Source organism: Phyllostomus hastatus, unplaced genomic scaffold (genome assembly GCF_019186645.2).
Source record: "Phyllostomus hastatus isolate PE091 unplaced genomic scaffold, TTU_PhHast_1.1 phas_scaffold_755, whole genome shotgun sequence".
NCBI classification, from domain to species: Eukaryota; Metazoa; Chordata; class Mammalia; order Chiroptera; family Phyllostomidae; genus Phyllostomus; species Phyllostomus hastatus.
Genome location: NW_025334039.1, coordinates 13,186,701 through 13,202,838, shown reverse-complemented (window position 1 = coordinate 13,202,838; position 16,138 = coordinate 13,186,701). Strand labels below are relative to the sequence as shown.

The following is a 16,138-nucleotide window of genomic DNA, read 5'->3' as shown; positions in this document are numbered from 1 at the left end:
TATCACAGTAAAAAATTTAAGTTACCAGAGAAATCCCTTCACTGAGAATGTGTCCCACCTGTGTTTGAGCATCGGCTCAACCAGAATAGAAAGGAGTGGGTTCAGAATTGGCCGTTATCATCCATGCACTGGGTTTTCAGTCCCGCTGCAGACTGAGAACACTGGTGAGACCTCGGCGATCAGTAGTATTCCTGAGGGGAAGCACCAGACTGGGACACACTGCTCCTCCCCCGTTGCCCTCCCTTCCCTGTGACTCTCGGAGGTGTATGTTCACCCTTCTCGTACCCAAGCACGGAGAGGAGGCTTTCCCCAAGACCGAGTATAGACACTGGGCAGTGGGACTGCTCATCCCTCCCACATGGATAGCCCCCCTCCGTGACCTGTCACAGGGTGGAAGGAGTGGCCTCTGCACACTGTGACCCCACTTGTTCCTTTCCAGCACCGTACCTGCTCTCAAGCGCCTCACTCTGGGCCTTGTCTACCTGGTGGGCTACGTTCTGCTCAGCCCCCACATCACAGAAAGCTATCTCCTCACCGAAGACTATGAAGTGAGTGGCTGCTAAAGCAAGAGCAGTGTGACTGCATCCAAGATAGAAAATGGACAGGCAAGGATCCCTGTAGGTAGCCAAGAAGCATACCGCCGACAAATGCATGTTGGTTTTGCTCTAGATCTGTGAGAGTTGATGTCAATGCCAGCCGGGCCTGGACATGCTCACCAGCCAGCACTGAACGACCTTCGCGGGCACAGGGCTGTGCCAGGTGCACTCTCAGCACCCCTTGCCACCCCAGGAGCAGCTCCTAGTTTGCTGTATTACAGTCCAGCATAGCAGCTTCTGGTCCTCTCCAGCCTGTTTCTTCTCTTGATAGAGTGGGGGCTTCTAGGGAATTCAGAATCCAAGGGAGGGGGGAGTGCTGGCTTTTGTTCCTGCCCACCTGAGAGGCTTGCAACAGTTCCATACTCACTCTAGGTAGGTTGTCTCCTTAAATTGAGCATGAATACATAAAAGTCCCTCAGTACTTAAGTGTCCCAAGTGCTCAGTACTTCAAAGAGGAGTTAAGGACAATGCTCTTTCCGGGACTTTCCAAGGGAGAGGAGGTGAATGGATGTTCACTGGCCTCCCTGCTCGTCCTCTTAGCCTATTGCAGAGGCAGTCAGGCAGACCTGAAGCAGTCAGCCAGTGTGGAAAGGAAGAACACTAGGGAAACTCGCTTGGCCTCACACACCTTTGTTCTTCTCTCAAGAACCACCATTTCTGGTTCCGCTGCATGTACATGCTGATCTGGGGCAAGTTTGTGCTGTACAAGTACGTCACCTGCTGGCTGGTCACAGTAAGTAGCAAAGAAGAACCAGGGTGTAGACAAGCTGTGGGGGACCCTGGGGGGAGAGTGGCAAGGACCCTGAGTCAATCCTTCCCGCAGGAAGGAGTGTGCATATTGACGGGGCTGGGCTTCAATGACTTTGATGAACATGGAAAAGCAAAGTGGGACGCCTGCGCTAACATGAAGGTGTGGCTCTTCGAAACCACCCCCCGCTTCACCGGCACCATCGCCTCTTTCAACATCAACACCAATGCCTGGGTGGCCCGGTAAGCTGCAGGGGGGGAGGTCTGGCCCTGAGCTTATGCCTCCCACCACTTTCCAGTTTTGAGGGCAGAAGTATATCGTCTCCCCTGTCTTTTCTCACTTGGCGTAGAACTTCCTGTCCTTCTCACATGTACACCTACACACGTAGCTGTGTCCCCATTCCTACCTGCTCCCCCAAAAACCATTCCTGTCATCATTTGAAAAACAAAAGCAAGATATGTAAGTGCCTTGAGTCCTGGGCCTTAACCCCAATTCAGCCACTGGTGTTATGTTCTCCATTCACCTGTTTATGAATATCTTTGTTATTCATCCCACCACTGGAGTGTAGGCAGGAGTAGGAAACCAGCCTGCCCTGTTCACTGCAGTTCAACGCTGGGTGCTTCATAGGTACCAGTCATCTAAGGGGCTTGCCCAAGTTCACCCAGCGAAGCCTTAGGTCTGTTTTCTGTCTCTAAACTGAGACTTCACTGCCTAGAGCTGATTAGCTCTAAAGCTAATCAGACAGCACTACGCCCCTTACTCCAGGTGACCCCAAGTGGGAGCCAGCCACCACCACTGCACTCCTCAGGGCGCTGAGAACCCAGAGGCAGGGTAGTGCAAATGAGGCTCATCGTTACCCTTTTCTCTAGTTACTTCTTCAAACGACTCAAGTTCCTTGGAAACAAAGAACTATCCCAGGGTCTCTCGTTGCTATTCTTGGCCATCTGGCATGGCCTGCACTCAGGATACCTGGTCTGCTTCCAGATGGAATTCCTCATTGTTATCGTGGAAAGACAGGTAGGCCTTGAGGGTGGCGGGTGAAAGGGGACTGTGAGAAGAGGCAAGGCACAGATCACCTCTTCCCTTCCTCCCCAGGCTGCCAGCCTAATTCGGGACAGCCCAAGCCTGACCAACCTGGCTTCCATTACTGTCCTGCAACCCTTCTACTATTTGGTGCAACAGACCATCCACTGGCTCTTCATGGGTTACTCAATGACTGCCTTCTGCCTCTTCACGTGGGACAAGTGGCTGAAGGTGAGTGAGGGGCTGCCTGCAAGGACTGGGAGACCACCGAAGCCTCAGGCAGTAAAGGCTATGCCCTATTTTGCCATGTGTAATGCACACATTTTTGCCCAAATTTTTGAGGGAAAAATAAGCATGTGCATTATACATGGGTAGTACCTGAAATGCTTTGTATCTGTTCTTGTATTTTATAATTATTTGTTACAAAAAATTCTTGTACTATAATAGGTTGAAAAATATATGCTAAAATTCCTCTATAATACAAAAATCAAGTATCCAAACATAAATAGAAAATTGAATTAAAAAATCAAAAGGTTTTTTTTCCTGAGAGTTTGGGCAGAAAACATGGGTGCACATTCTACACAGCAAAGCATGGCATCCCATGCCCGTGGGCCACCTCGGTGGCCTGTATCTCTCCACAGGTGTACAAATCTGTCTACTTCCTCGGTCACGTCTTCTTCCTGAGCCTACTATTCATACTGCCTTATATTCGCAAAGCAATGGTGCCAAGGAAAGAGAAGTTAAAGAGAATGGAATAATCTATTTAAACTATTTTCCTGGTAAGTTAACATCCCTTACAGCTAAACTGAAACTACCAGGTTACAGAACCCAGCAGTAGATTGGGGGAAGGGGGTACAGTGTTGGACATTTGTGGTGAATCTCAAGGGAGCCTGGCTTCTAGGAAACATGATACAGAGCACTAACTTAACATGCCAGGAAGAAGCTAGAAGGGCTACAGACCAGGGACTAGGAGTAATCTGACCAACCTGCCAATCTAATTTCTTCTGCAGGTGGCCTAGAGCAAGACTGGTGCAGAATCGACTTGTCTCCCTTTCTACACTCCCTCGCCCCAGAGCCGAGAACACAGAAGCCAGGGAGCAGGGACACGTGACGCTCCCAGCTGTGCCTCTGCGGACAGCCAAGTCTTCATTTGGGCCAAAGGGGAAACTCTTGTGGGAGGAGTAGAGGGGCCCATGTCCCCCCTCAGACTCCCCCATGCACGTTGCCTTATCTCTCCCACTCTAGCCAGGAATCTGTTGTGTTTTTCTTCTGCCAATTTACTATGATTGTATACGTGTCACTGCCGCCACTCCCCCCATGGGGGGGTGGGGAGGGGCACAAAGCCCTGCCTGCTCCACTTTTTCTACCTTGGAACTGTACCAGATAAAATCACTTGTTTGTTCAATTTTTCACTGCTGGCATTCCTGGCTGTCGTTCAGGCACAGTTCTCCGTGCTTGCCACGGCTCCAGTCATCAGGGCCGTCTTCTTTACAGCACAGCAGCTGCACGAGTTTGGGGCTAAAGCCCAGAACCACACTGCACACACTGTAACCTCACACCTTTCCCTGACCATTAAAGACTAAGTCTAGGGACCCCAAAGAACAACCAGGTTTGCAACAACAGTGTTTATAAGATAAACAAATGGCAAATATATAGCCTGGCTTCCACTAGCCCACAGTCCTGGTGCAGGAAGGTCATCCTCCAGCAGTGAGCTGGGGGAGTCCAGGGATGCAGTGTCAACAGTCTGCGTTTCAGAACAAGGTCCTATCGTCAAATGACCCTCCATACTTCTTCAAAGGCTGTGGTAAGTTTTGCACAGGTGAGGGCGGCAGAAAGGGGGTAGTTACTGATGGACACCATCTTCTCTGTATACTCCACACTGACCTGAGGAGAGAACAGTTCCGTCAGCCAGCTGGACCACTGTAACAGGTTCAGTCCTCCTTTAGGGCAGGAATGTTGGGCTGAGCTCCTATTTCACAGTGCTGTTTAATACCAAATTCGCACACAGGATGGAGAAGCTTCTAGCTTTGACGGTTGCAGTCCTGGGGCAGGTTAGGGAACCTACACTTATTTCCCAGCTTTGTTCTTACCCTCCATTTCCTAACTGATAAGGACAAGGATCACCGAAATACTAACTACTCCAGGAGTTCTGTAGTAAGCTTTGGTTCTATGAAGAATCTGAGAGTTGAGCCCAGACCTTACCTTGCCATGAGCAAAGGCCCCCACCACAAAAACAATAGGGTCACTGCTGGGCACCAACTCTCGCACATCACTGATGACTGGGATGGAAAAGGAAGTGCCAATTTTCATACATCCAACTGGGAAGTGATCTGACACTGGATTCTTAATTACCTAAAGTGAAAGAGAAAAATGAGCCCCAAAATCATTCTCAGAACCCTACCTCCAATCAGTAGGTGTCCATATCTCACCTTCAAGAGCTTCTGGGGGCCATCAGCTGCTCGAACACTGAGTTTGTGTAAAAGCTGAACTAGGGTGGAAATAAAAACATTCAGAGCTAGATGGAGAGAGACCACATTTCTGCCCGGTGATCTAACCAGAAAACCCCATAGGTAAGGTGGGCTCCACATGGGCTCCTTCAGAGCTGTGCTGCACTGCTAAAATGTCATGAACAAGCAGTTGTCAAGCACGTGACTACTTGTGTGCTGATAGGTTGGTTTACACTCCCTTTTTTACTCAGCCAGGAACTCATGCAGGCTTTACCGCTACACATGGAAAGGAATGAAGGGTCCGCATTCTGGGATCAACTATGCTCCCTCTTTCTCCCTTCTTTACTCCTGCCAAGTTTATTCTGAACTTTAAGTCCTAAAGATCTCACCCATGAGGCCACAAAAACGGTCAAAGGTTCGGGGAATTCGAGTCTGGGGGTTCACTTCGATCAGCACATTCTTCTGTGTATGGATATAGACCTGCAGCAAGCCAGCACGGTTCAGGGGACTGTCCATCAGCATCAGCAAACTCTGAGGGAGGCAGACACCGAGGCACAGTTAAGAGTGAAGAGAAGTAACATGCTGCTGTTTCACCTTCCACAGAAAGGCTCAAGAGGATGTGAGCTCTGTCCCTGGAGTTACCTGGTGAGCTATGTCTGGTCTCACTTCCCCAGGGTCCCGTCCATTCTTCAACAACATAGACTTGTGTTTGTCACAGTTTAGTAGCTCATATGTCTTCCCTACCTGAAGAAGAGGGAAATGACAGAGAACAATATAAGCTGCTTTTACCTAGCCCAGTGGTTCTCAAAGTGCGGTCCCCAAACCAGCAGCAGCAGCATCTGAAAACCTGTCAGATTCTCAGGTTCACGCTGGAGTTCCTGAACCAGAAGCTACGTGGGTGGGGCCCAGCAAGCCCTTCAGGGGTTCGCTATGCGGCCACATTTATCCTCCCCTCCCTTCCCCTAACCCTCCTACCATAACTGATTTTAGAGGGAAAAGGAAAGAAGGCACAACCTGTGATTTCAGATTATTTAAGCTGGATGTACTTTTAAAACCTGTGGCTATTAGACAAAGCTGGTGAGGGACTCTGGAACCAGGTGGAGTAAGGTTAATGAGCAAGGCTGAATGCTTGTCTATCACAGGAGCACTGTGATATACTGGGCAAAACACACATGCTCATTACCTTCCATTTGCTTATACCAAATATGCACCAAGTGAAGAGCTGCAAATCTGAATGAGAAGTGTGAAAATTCTAGTGATGCAGGAGGTAGTTTGATCATGGAATACTTGTCAAAAGAAAAATTAATAAGAGGGGGTTGTTCCTAGTTTTAAGATGTGTGAGCAAAGGGCCCTAGCTGGTGTGGCTCAGTGGACTGAGTGCCAGTCTGCAAATCGAAGAGTCACCAATTCGATTCCCAGTCAGGGCACATGCCTGGATTGCAGGCCAGGTCCCCAGTAGGGGGTGCATGAGAGACAACCACACACTGACATTTCTCTCCCTTCCCCTCTAAAAATAAAATCTTTTTTAAAAATAAAGAGAAAATTAATTTTAAAGATATGTGAGAAAAATCAGGAATTTGAAGAAAGAAAATTATGCTGAAAAAGTGAGAACTGAAACATTGAAGGGCCATGAGTACATGTGAAATTCTTTGTAAACTGCAGAATCTCCAAGTATCCTGCACAAAGAAATCATTCTGGAATAACAGGGGTATAAGAATGACTGAGAAATATTATCCTGGCAACTCTGCATATACTGGAAAATATACCAGGTAGAAGTTTGATACTAAATATCTGTCTGGATCCATCTGTAGCAGCTAAAAGAAATAGGTATAATGCTCCTTGGAGTCCTAAGAAGCATAACATGGTCAGTAAAAAGTGTAAAAACATATTATTAATATACAAATACAGATTTTGAAAGGCTAAGTTTTTATGTACCAATAGAACATTTTATGTCTGACAACATCTTAAGACATACAACTCCAAAAACTGGGGAGAGAAGCGTGTGGACTTTGAAATTGAATAACTGAAATAACAAGAGTGTCACAAAGCACAGAGCAAGAACAAAGGCCAAGAATTATGACCACAGGACACTCTTAGTTAAACAAGAAAAAGACTCTCTTCAATAAAAGAATTCAATTTTAACCCATTAGTAAGTTATAACCAGAGTTTTTAATGAAATACAATAGAAAACATCAAAGTAGTTCACATGTAGTAATGTAAGTGATGGTTTATGAAAGTTGGTTTCATACAGTTGAGTGTGGGTATTAGCTCACAGCGTAATTTTTATTGTGGGTTGTGGTTAAGCTTGAAAACCACTAACTAAAATAATCAGAATGCATATCATGTGCATTCACTTTCTATAATAGGTATTGGAGACACAAGAATTTTTAAAGCCTTATTCTCTGCCCACATAGACCCTTCTGGTGGAAGAGACAAATAGTAAACAACCACATGACTAATTCACTCAAATTGTGATAAACATGAAGGAAAAGTAAATGGTTCATTAAGGGATTATAATAGGAGTGATTTATACAGAGTCATTTCTGCCAGGAATTAACATTTAACTTAGTAATTAAATAGTGAGCAACATAACAGACTCAGTAACTTCTAAATAAATGAACGTTAAGTAGGAATTAAGGAAGCAAAGAGGTGAGTAAAGAGAGCTTCCAGTTAGAGAACATCATGTGCAATGGCTTTAAGATACAAAAGAACCTCCTGCCTTCAAAGAGTTTAAAGAAGGCCAATGAGCCTGGAATATAAAGGGCGCTGGCTGGTGTGGCTCACTGGATTGAGCACTGGCCTGCAAACCAAAGGGTCACTGGTTCAATTCCCAGTCAGGGCACATGCCTGGGTTGCAGGCCAGGTGCCCAGTGGGGGATGTACAAGAGGCAACCACACACTGATGCTTCTCTCTCTCTCCTTCTGTCTCCCTTCCCCTCTCTCTAAAAATAAGTAGATAAAATCTTTTAAAAATAAATAAAGACAATGTAAAGTTCAATGCAGCATGTATCTTTATACCTTGGTCATTACAAAGAGAAGGCCCAGTGAAGCAGTCCCTGCCCCCAGGTTTGGCAGTGAAGGAGCTGAAGTGAACCAGACAGGCTGAAGAATACACAGAACAGGCCCAAATGAGGCTGGCATAAGCAAGACGTACCAGCACAAGGAAGGCATAAGATAACGGTACGGAAGATTTCAATCAGCTATGAATTGTCACCCTTGGAGTACCATTAATGACAACTTGGCCTAAATTTTTCCAGAGCATTGTCTAGGAATTTTAATGTGGTCATGACCTTTTCAACTACTGTACTTTGTCCTGTATAATGCACTCCCGTGTGTAGTGCACACCCACAAACTTTCAGGGGAAAAATATGTTTTAATTTTTTAACTCAATTTTTTTATTTATACTTAGAAACAAAACTGATTATCATACTCCAGGGTATTATTTTGCAAATGAATATCGTTATTTCTTTGTAGAATTACACTTTTAATGCAAAAACATAAAAGAATTAAAAACATTTATATAGCTACAGAATTAATATTACCCATGTATAATGCGAATCCTTATTTTTCCCTCAAAAAATTTGGCCACAAAAGTCAGCATTATACACAGCAAAATACAGTACTTAATAACATGGAATCAGTAACAGTAATAACTAATTCCAAGTGACAGACATTATTCTAAACCCTTTACACATATTAACTCCTTTAATCTTCCCAACAACACAGTAACATAGGTACTACTATCATCCCCAAAGAACACAGGAAGAAATGGGGTGGTTAAGTAACATTCAGAATTAACAGGCTGGAAAGATAGCAGGCAATTAAGTGAGGGATGACTATAAGAGCCTATAATTAGGCTAGAAATATCAACCACAGAAGAAAATGAAAACAGATGGGGGGGCTGTGTTTCTAAATTGCAAGCTTATTAAAGTGGAATAGTGGCTGAGGAACAAAACATGAAAAAGAATCACAAGGTAGATTACTATGGAAATGTACTACCTTTAAATGTACTACTTTTTCATTACATTCTCCCTGTGAAGTATGAACCTCTGCTTTACAAATTGAGGACAAACTGTTCTCAAGACCACACACTTACAGTAAGTATAAGAAACAAGATTAAAATCCAGGTCTGACTTCTGGACCTACTCATAGAACAAATTCAGCTCTAAACAGTAAGAGAACAAGTCAGAGGAAATGGGAACACAGCACAAAGTTCTAGGCCAGAATGGCTAGATCATTTGGGAAAAGAGCCAAATGATAGGTAAAAATAAAAATGTTAAATTATTAAATGATCATCTGAAGTAGATACTAACAGAAGGGTGACAATAAACATCTTTCATAAAACATAAAGTCCCACAAATAAAAGGATGGGCCAACTATGCTACAGTAACCACCTTTCTCCTTCCCTAGTAACTTGTGGTGGGATTGAGGCAGGAGACAGCATAGGAAGAACTCTGAGACTGCAATACCGTTACTGGCCAGCATTTAGCACCCTGGTTGCCAGGAAATGCCTTTTACCAATCAGGTAGAATAAATAGTAAACCGAGGCAGGGAGGAAGAAGGAGACAAGTCTCACATGCTAACTCAGCAGTCCTGAGCCTGGTCTGATAATATTGCCAGGTGTTCCAACATCACAAGAAACACTAAGTTAGTGAGAAAGAAGGGAAGTCCTTGAAATTCTATGTAGCATTACCACTATCTGGGAAAGAAAGCCTTGAAACTGTGCTTTCCTCCCAAGGCCTGAATGTGGGAGAGGGTCCCCGGTGCCCAAAGAGCGAGCCCATAAAACAACTTTGGTTAAATGCCTACCTCTGGTCACTATCTGTTTTACAAGGGAGTCCCTGATGCTTAAAGAAAGAGCTGATAAATAACTTTGGAAAGTGCCCCAATTTTAATTAACTGCCTCCTGTCATGTATTTGTTTTACAACAAGATGAACAAATGGGGTCTGGAGCCCCACACATACCTAAGTTGGGGTAGTCACATTCCCCCAAGAAAGCAGGCACCACAACATTTACCTGTTAATCAATATGTAACTTTTTTTCCCCTCCTATCCCACCAACTATTTAAGTCGTCAGAACAAAGCACTCCTCCCTCTCCCTCTCTCTCCCCCCTCCCCCCCCCCCCGGAGGCTCTGGGGGCTCTTGGTTCTTGGGCAACCGGGGCTCTGGCCACCTGGCTCCAGGCTGCCCAGGGGCTTGCCACCCTGGTCTTCAGCTGCTCTTGCTTTTGCTGCCCTGCTTTGCCCTGAAGCTGCCTTTCACCCCCTATTCTACCCAGTCCTGTTCTCTTCCAGGGGAATGGGCCACTAATAAGCTGATTACATACTACTAGATTTGCTGATATATAATTCTTTACATGCGTCAGCAAGAAGAACCAGGTCTCTCCCATCAACAGGATGTGGGACACAGCCGTGGAAGAAACTCCCTTCCCGTTAGATGACTTAACACCACAGATTTCTGGTTAATCACAACTGGAGACATGAACGTGACAGCTGCAATGTGATTCAAGAAGGTCCGAGAAAAACAACTACTGCCAACATAGGACACTGAATCAAAACATAGTCAACTAAGCCACTCTACCTCCAAAAGCGTATTTCACTTCTCGGCTTTCTCCATCCACTCTGAGCCTCTCACCCTCATCCCATGAAGTCCATTCTATCGCTAACACTAGGTCTCCACTTTCTCGTCCCACATTACCTTGACTGTCTCCAGACTGGCCCCTTCCAGCACCACAATGAGCCTACGGCCTCCCATCTTGCTTCCCGCCCCAAAACGGGGCCGCTTGGGCTCCACAACATCCCAGTCCTGTTCCTGGTCCTCACAGCGACGCTCACGAGGTTGGAATCCACCACTGGGCGCAGCCATCTTACAATCGGAAGTTGTGTTAATATCCTGAAATTAGCAACACGCTTTTCCTAATCGCAAACTTACTTCCGGCTGCCATTTTGAAAGTGGGCGGTTGGAAATGCCGCTTGTTTGCTGTCTAGCACTACAGAAGTGTCTCTGGGAGGGCAGGGTTTCAGAGAGAGGCGGGACTTCCTTATGCGCAATTCCTGTGCGCGAAATTCGGGTCCTCCACAGAGCCGGGGGCGGGGGGGAGGGTTTAGGAGGGAGCGCACTTCCGGTGCCCTTTCTCCTGCGAGCACCTGGGCCACAGACCCTCGTGTGAAGGGTGCTGTTTCTAAACTGGAGTGGGGTAGAGGCGGGCCGGCACCCCCTCCTGACCTTTGGTGTCGCCGGCCTCAGGATCGAACATGGCCCAGAACTTGAAGGACTTAGCGGGACGGCTGCCCTCCGGGCCCCGGGGCATGGGCACAGCGTTGAAGCTGCTGCTGGGTGCCGGCGCCGTGGCCTACGGGGTCCGCGAGTCCGTGTTTACCGGTGAGCAACCCCCGCCCGCTCTCCGGACTCCTCCCGTCCCGCCGGGTCCCCGCGCGCACTCAGCCCCTCGCCTCACCAGGGGCTAGCACGTACTCTCCAAGCAGCGACCTGGCCTGATCTCCACCCCTCTCCCCACAGTGGAAGGCGGGCACAGAGCCATCTTCTTTAATCGGATCGGTGGCGTGCAGCAGGACACCATTCTCGCCGAGGGCCTTCACTTCAGGTAATGGCGGGCAGAGCGGATTGACCCTGACCCTTCACCCTTGAACGCCGCCAACCCACCAATGGCCGTAGTAGTACGTTCTACGGAATCGGCTCTGGTCTTTCCACTCCTTACCCCATCTCCCAAGACAGTGGGTACTGCCCATAATTGCAGTAGCACATAAATGTTGTTCTCTAAAGAAAGAAGAGAATTTTTCCTGGTTTGTGGTCATTAAGAGGAGAAGCAGGCCAAGAAACACGTGAGGAAAAAACTAATGAAACTGCAGTCTCCCAGTAACTGTATCTGTTTCCTCTCCTCCAGGATCCCCTGGTTCCAATATCCCATCATCTATGACATTCGGGCCAGGCCACGAAAAATTTCCTCCCCAACAGGCTCCAAAGGTAGGTTTGGACACTGGGAAGCCACCAACAGATGGGCTACCTAAAGTCTGTAAGGAAGCCTGGCAAGACCCCTAGGGGAAGATGGTTGTGTCAGAGTTCTTGGGCCTTGGTTTTCACGTCTGCAAAAGAGCTGGAATAAAAATACCTGCTTTTGGTTTTAAAGTAGAACATTCTGGACACACTGTGTGTGTTTGCACTTTCTTAACTTTTCCTGTCCCTAAGGTAAATTCAATGAGAGTACTTTTTGTTCTTTGTGTTATTCACTGCCTAGATCAAAGCCTTGTTTTAAGGCTTTCTTTTTACTGCTTGACTTACTAATGATATCCATGGGTACACCACATCCTGGGGACACTGGTGCTTCTGGTTCCTCCTAGACCATATCTGGAAGCTGTGCCTTTCACATTCCCCAGACCCCTTCACACACAGACATGCACACCGAGGCAAGTAGCTCACCTGTAATATACTCTTGTGCTGTTTTTAGTGTGGTCACTTAACATTCCCTAAATCCTAGGTCCTGTGAGTGAAGAATGTATAAAACACAGTCCTCATCCTCAAGTCCTGATAATCTAGTGAAGAAGACAAGCGGTTATGTTAAAGCCTGAGGTAGAGGTTGCACGTAGTAGAGTGGCAAATAGAAAGAGATTCACTTTATTGGTAGAGTGATAGAGAAGACATCACAGTGGACGGAGGAGGTTTTATTTGACCCACACCAGGTCACTTCTGGTCAGCCTGATTACTCTCCGCTCCAGGGGAGTTCCAGGCTGAAACGACATCACGTGGAGGAGATGGTGTTCGGGGAAGGATACTAGGCTAAGAGGCCGGATGAGGCCTCCGTGGCCTTGCCCAGCCACTGCTGATCTCACTCTTAGACCTGCAGATGGTGAACATTTCCCTGCGAGTGCTGTCTCGACCCAATGCCCTGGAACTTCCCAGCATGTACCAGCGCCTAGGACTAGACTACGAGGAGCGAGTGTTGCCGTCCATTGTCAACGAGGTTCTCAAGAGTGTGGTGGCCAAGTTCAATGCCTCGCAACTGATCACCCAACGGGCCCAGGTTGGACCCAGCTCCCATCACCGTCTGCATAATGTCCACATTTTCCTCATAGGGCCCAGGGCACTGACTATTAGGAAAGGCAGCTTATTAGAAAAAGCTTGTGACCCCAGTTCCATTTCTAGCTAAAAGCTGCACTGGTGGCCACTGTGAGAAACGAGAGCCAGGACTAGAACTCAATAGATCCTAAGAAAGGGTTGGTGAATTTTCTGCCTTATTCAGAAGATCTGGTATTCAGCTGGTCACAGCAACACACCTTCCTTTCAGTTCTCCAGCCCCCTCTCACCACCTCTCCCTTCCCCTCCTCACCCCTCCCCTCCTCACCCGTCCTCGCAGGTGTCCCTGTTGATCCGAAGGGAACTGACAGAGAGAGCCAAGGACTTCAGCCTTATCCTGGATGATGTAGCTATCACAGAGCTAAGCTTTAGCCGAGAGTACACAGCTGCTGTAGAAGCCAAACAAGTGGGTGAGTTCCCAGAAGAGTAAGTCGAGGATTTCTGAGAATGCAGGAGGGGTTTGGGGTTCCTGACACCTCACATTTGTGACCTCTTGACTGTCCCACCACAGCGCAACAGGAGGCCCAGCGGGCCCAGTTCTTAGTGGAAAAAGCAAAGCAAGAACAGCGGCAGAAGATTGTGCAAGCAGAGGGTGAAGCCGAGGCCGCCAGGATGATATCCTTCTGCTGGAGAGATCTGGGCTTACCCCTGGGGCACCTCGCTTTCCTGTCCTCCCTCATGGGCTGGCTGATGAGACTAAGGCGAATGCGATTCCGTGCTCTCTGATTCTTGGCTCTCTGGGTGGGGGGAGGTTTCAAATGGGATCTGAAATCTTAGTGGGGTTCCTGAGCTTGGCTCCTCACTGTAAGACAGATCAATAGCACTGCTGGCCTTGCCTCTGTTCCTGCTGCTACCTCCAGTTCCTGGCAGCTGCCTGCAGGGGGGCCCACAGGTGAGAACCAAAGTAAGACTGGGCACGAGCCCCCTGAGCGCAACCTTGGATCTGACAGCCCTGAGGAGAGCTAGAGTGACAGAAATAGCAAGGATGGGTCCAGGGATTGAGACCTGGCCTTGTGTGAACCCTTAACCCTACCCTGCTCACCTTGGAGAAGCACTGAGCAAGAACCCAGGCTACATCAAGCTGCGAAAGATCCGGGCAGCCCAGAACATCTCCAAGACGGTGAGTGTGAGAGCCCAGTGTCCCTCACAGGGCTTCCTGGAGACTGAGTGTTTTCTGTTGAAGCACGCCGAAGTGCAGTCATTGAAATCATGCTCCTTCAGGTTTCTACACAGACTGGCTTCTCTTACACTTCCCTTCATCAGAAACAATTCCACGGGTTCCCTAGACCTTTAGTTCACACCTCTGTTATGGTACTAACACGATCACAGTTACTTGCTGCTCTGGATCACTGTGTGAGGGCCGAAACCACATCTTTGTCATTGTGGGATCCCTGTTCCTAACCCCCATGTGTTCAGTCAGTGGTTATTGAATGTGAGAATAGGAATTGAGGTCTTCTTTCCTTAACACAAGCACCTGTCTTGATTTCCTGCCTTGTAGATTGCCACATCACAGAATCGTATCTATCTCACTGCTGACAACCTTGTGCTGAACCTACAGGATGAAAGTTTCACCCGGTGAGAGAAGTGACCTACACAGTGGGGTGTCGCAAAGAACATGGGATCTGCATTGGTCACTTGGGCTCTGAAACCTGTTAGTTTACTCATAGGACCCTTGAAAGACACCATTTCTCTGAACCAAAAAATAGAAAAGTATAAGATACTTGAATCTCACAATCTAATGAGAAGGGGATTATTTGTGTGAAAAGCACTGTAATTGTAAAGTTTTGTCTTAACTGAAAAGCAGTGAAAGATGCTTACTCAGGTCTCACGCAGGAAACCTAGCATTGCTGCTCTGGGGCATGGAAGGGTGCTAGGAAAGGAGAGGGGAGGAATGGCAGTGACCAAGAGAACCAACTCTTCCTTTCCAGAGCCTGAGATTTCCTGGCTTCCACCCCAGTTGTCTTTTTCCCTTGGGAGCAAGGGAGGGGTTTAGACCTGGGTGGGGCTGAGCTGTAAATCACCTCTGCGTCTTCTTTTTTCTATGTGTCCTGTTCACCTGGTGACCTGGTGTCCACAGGGGAAGGTAAGTTGTCGGTGCACCCTTTGTTCTGGGGGGTCTTGCAACTCATCTTAGGACCTACCTTCTCCCCCACCAGCTAACCTTTCTCACCTCCCCATACACTCTTAATCAGGAGGGAGGGTGGTGGAGAAGGGAGGGCCAAGAGGCTGTTCCTCTCGCATTTATATCCCCTAATGTCGCCTGTCTCCTTTATCCATCTCCTTTCTGCAGTGACAGCCTCATCAAGGCTAAGAAATGAGCCTAACGACCAAGATCTCCACCCCCAGAGAAGAAATGGAACTGTTTCTGCCCTGGTGTTGGAGGAGCCCGCTTGGGGATCCAGCACACCCCACCCCGCCCCCAGGATCATGTGACGCTCCCCTCCGCATCCGTCCTCCTAGCCCTTCTCAGATGAAGACTGACCCGTTTTCAGGGGGATGACTTTCATCCTCCTGTGCTGGCCAGGGTTGTTGGGACAGTGTGTGATTTCTTAGTGATTTCCTACAGTGTTGGCTCCTCTCTCAAGGTTGGGAGGCGATAAACACCAGCCCGGGAATTCTCAATAAATTTTTATTACTTAAGCAGAAGTCAAGGCTTCCTGTGTCTGAGCTGGGTTAGGGAGGCGCGCATGCGCGCACTCACAGAACACTCCTGAGTCTTCGTCTTTGCCAGCAGGGGGCGCACAGACTCCGGCTAGGGCATTTGCGGAATAACAGGCCTGGGCCCTGCTGCTCACCCTGGAAGCCCAGCAGAGTCATTGGAAACAGCAGGCCCAGCTGCGCTTTCGGCCCCATCCTCCCTTTAAGGCTGGAGCAGCTGTGGGTTTGCTGAGCTAGACCAAAAATGTGATGACGCCAGCAGGAGCTGCTTCCTTAGTAACAGGGTTCCATGCAGCTGTGGGTAGACCACTCATGCCTATCAAGGGTTAGGCCCTGTGGGTTGTGTTACCTACTGTGAGCTACCCCCACTGCCAATTTCACAACCCCCCTGGGTGTGAAGGAACCCATGTGAAACAGGGCTCTACCTGCAGAGATGAGCTCATCACTCCCACAGCTCGAGCCCCCTGACAAAACGTGCCAGTTTTCAGTTCCTACTTGAGCCACCTCCTCTTCCCAAGACAGTGCCCGCTGAAACTCAAGCACCAGAGACATGAAGTCACTCCTGTACCTGATG

The 16,138-nt window shown here is 47.9% G+C and overlaps 3 protein-coding genes and 1 non-coding gene across 5 annotated transcripts in view; 3 read left to right on the top strand and 1 right to left on the bottom strand.

The window, feature by feature from the left end:
- LPCAT3 (lysophosphatidylcholine acyltransferase 3) overlaps nucleotides 1–3,777 on the top strand; it is a 38,426-nt gene extending 34,649 nt beyond the window's left edge. The window contains exons 7-13 of the mRNA XM_045826389.1: nucleotides 440–548; nucleotides 1,243–1,329; nucleotides 1,420–1,586; nucleotides 2,214–2,361; nucleotides 2,440–2,598; nucleotides 3,009–3,146; nucleotides 3,378–3,777. Coding sequence (XP_045682345.1) covers nucleotides 440–548; nucleotides 1,243–1,329; nucleotides 1,420–1,586; nucleotides 2,214–2,361; nucleotides 2,440–2,598; nucleotides 3,009–3,125 — 787 coding nt within the window. The 3' untranslated portion in view covers nucleotides 3,126–3,146; nucleotides 3,378–3,777. The remainder of the gene's footprint in view (nucleotides 1–439; nucleotides 549–1,242; nucleotides 1,330–1,419; nucleotides 1,587–2,213; nucleotides 2,362–2,439; nucleotides 2,599–3,008; nucleotides 3,147–3,377) is intronic.
- A 196-nt stretch (nucleotides 3,778–3,973) lies between these two features.
- Nucleotides 3,974–10,766, bottom strand: EMG1 (EMG1 N1-specific pseudouridine methyltransferase). Of its 2 annotated transcripts, XM_045826392.1 has the most exons (6): nucleotides 10,513–10,764; nucleotides 5,457–5,558; nucleotides 5,204–5,345; nucleotides 4,797–4,855; nucleotides 4,570–4,719; nucleotides 3,974–4,251 (listed from the first exon to the last, which is right to left on the bottom strand). In XM_045826392.1, the coding sequence occupies exons 1-6, from the start codon at nucleotides 10,678–10,680 to the stop codon at nucleotides 4,138–4,140; spliced, it is 735 nt and encodes a 244-aa protein (XP_045682348.1). In that variant the 5' UTR covers nucleotides 10,681–10,764; the 3' UTR covers nucleotides 3,974–4,137. The 2 variants fall into 2 exon arrangements, with proteins under 2 accessions (XP_045682348.1, XP_045682349.1); XM_045826393.1 differs by lacking the exon at nucleotides 4,570–4,719 and having other exon boundaries at nucleotides 10,513–10,766.
- A 148-nt stretch (nucleotides 10,767–10,914) lies between these two features.
- PHB2 (prohibitin 2) lies at nucleotides 10,915–15,552 on the top strand. The gene is made up of 10 exons (XM_045826391.1): nucleotides 10,915–11,196; nucleotides 11,335–11,419; nucleotides 11,720–11,799; nucleotides 12,669–12,853; nucleotides 13,187–13,316; nucleotides 13,418–13,521; nucleotides 13,949–14,026; nucleotides 14,405–14,481; nucleotides 14,984–14,989; nucleotides 15,197–15,552. The coding sequence occupies exons 1-10, from the start codon at nucleotides 11,070–11,072 to the stop codon at nucleotides 15,222–15,224; spliced, it is 900 nt and encodes a 299-aa protein (XP_045682347.1). The 5' UTR covers nucleotides 10,915–11,069; the 3' UTR covers nucleotides 15,225–15,552.
- On the top strand, nucleotides 13,590–13,855 carry LOC123810765. The gene has a single exon (XR_006784317.1). It is a non-coding gene; the product is annotated as a small nucleolar RNA U89 (small nucleolar RNA).
- Nucleotides 15,553–16,138: the final 586 nt, after the last annotated feature.

Bases quoted from the DNA above. Each gene is read 5' to 3' on its own strand.
- EMG1 (XM_045826392.1), bottom strand. From the start codon at position 10,680: ATGGCTGCGCCCAGTGGTGGATTCCAACCTCGTGAGCGTCGCTGTGAG. The intron at 5,346-5,456 runs GTAACTCCAGGG...TGCCTCCCTCAG, and splicing joins GACCAGACATAGCTCACCAG to AGTTTGCTGATGCTGATGGA. The intron at 4,252-4,569 runs GTAAGGTCTGGG...TTCTCTCCTCAG, and splicing joins GGGCCTTTGCTCATGGCAAG to GTCAGTGTGGAGTATACAGA.
- PHB2 (XM_045826391.1), top strand. From the start codon at position 11,070: ATGGCCCAGAACTTGAAGGACTTAGCGGGACGGCTGCCCTCCGGGCCC. The intron at 13,317-13,417 runs GTGAGTTCCCAG...GTCCCACCACAG, and splicing joins TGTAGAAGCCAAACAAGTGG to CGCAACAGGAGGCCCAGCGG. The intron at 14,027-14,404 runs GTGAGTGTGAGA...CCTGCCTTGTAG, and splicing joins CCCAGAACATCTCCAAGACG to ATTGCCACATCACAGAATCG.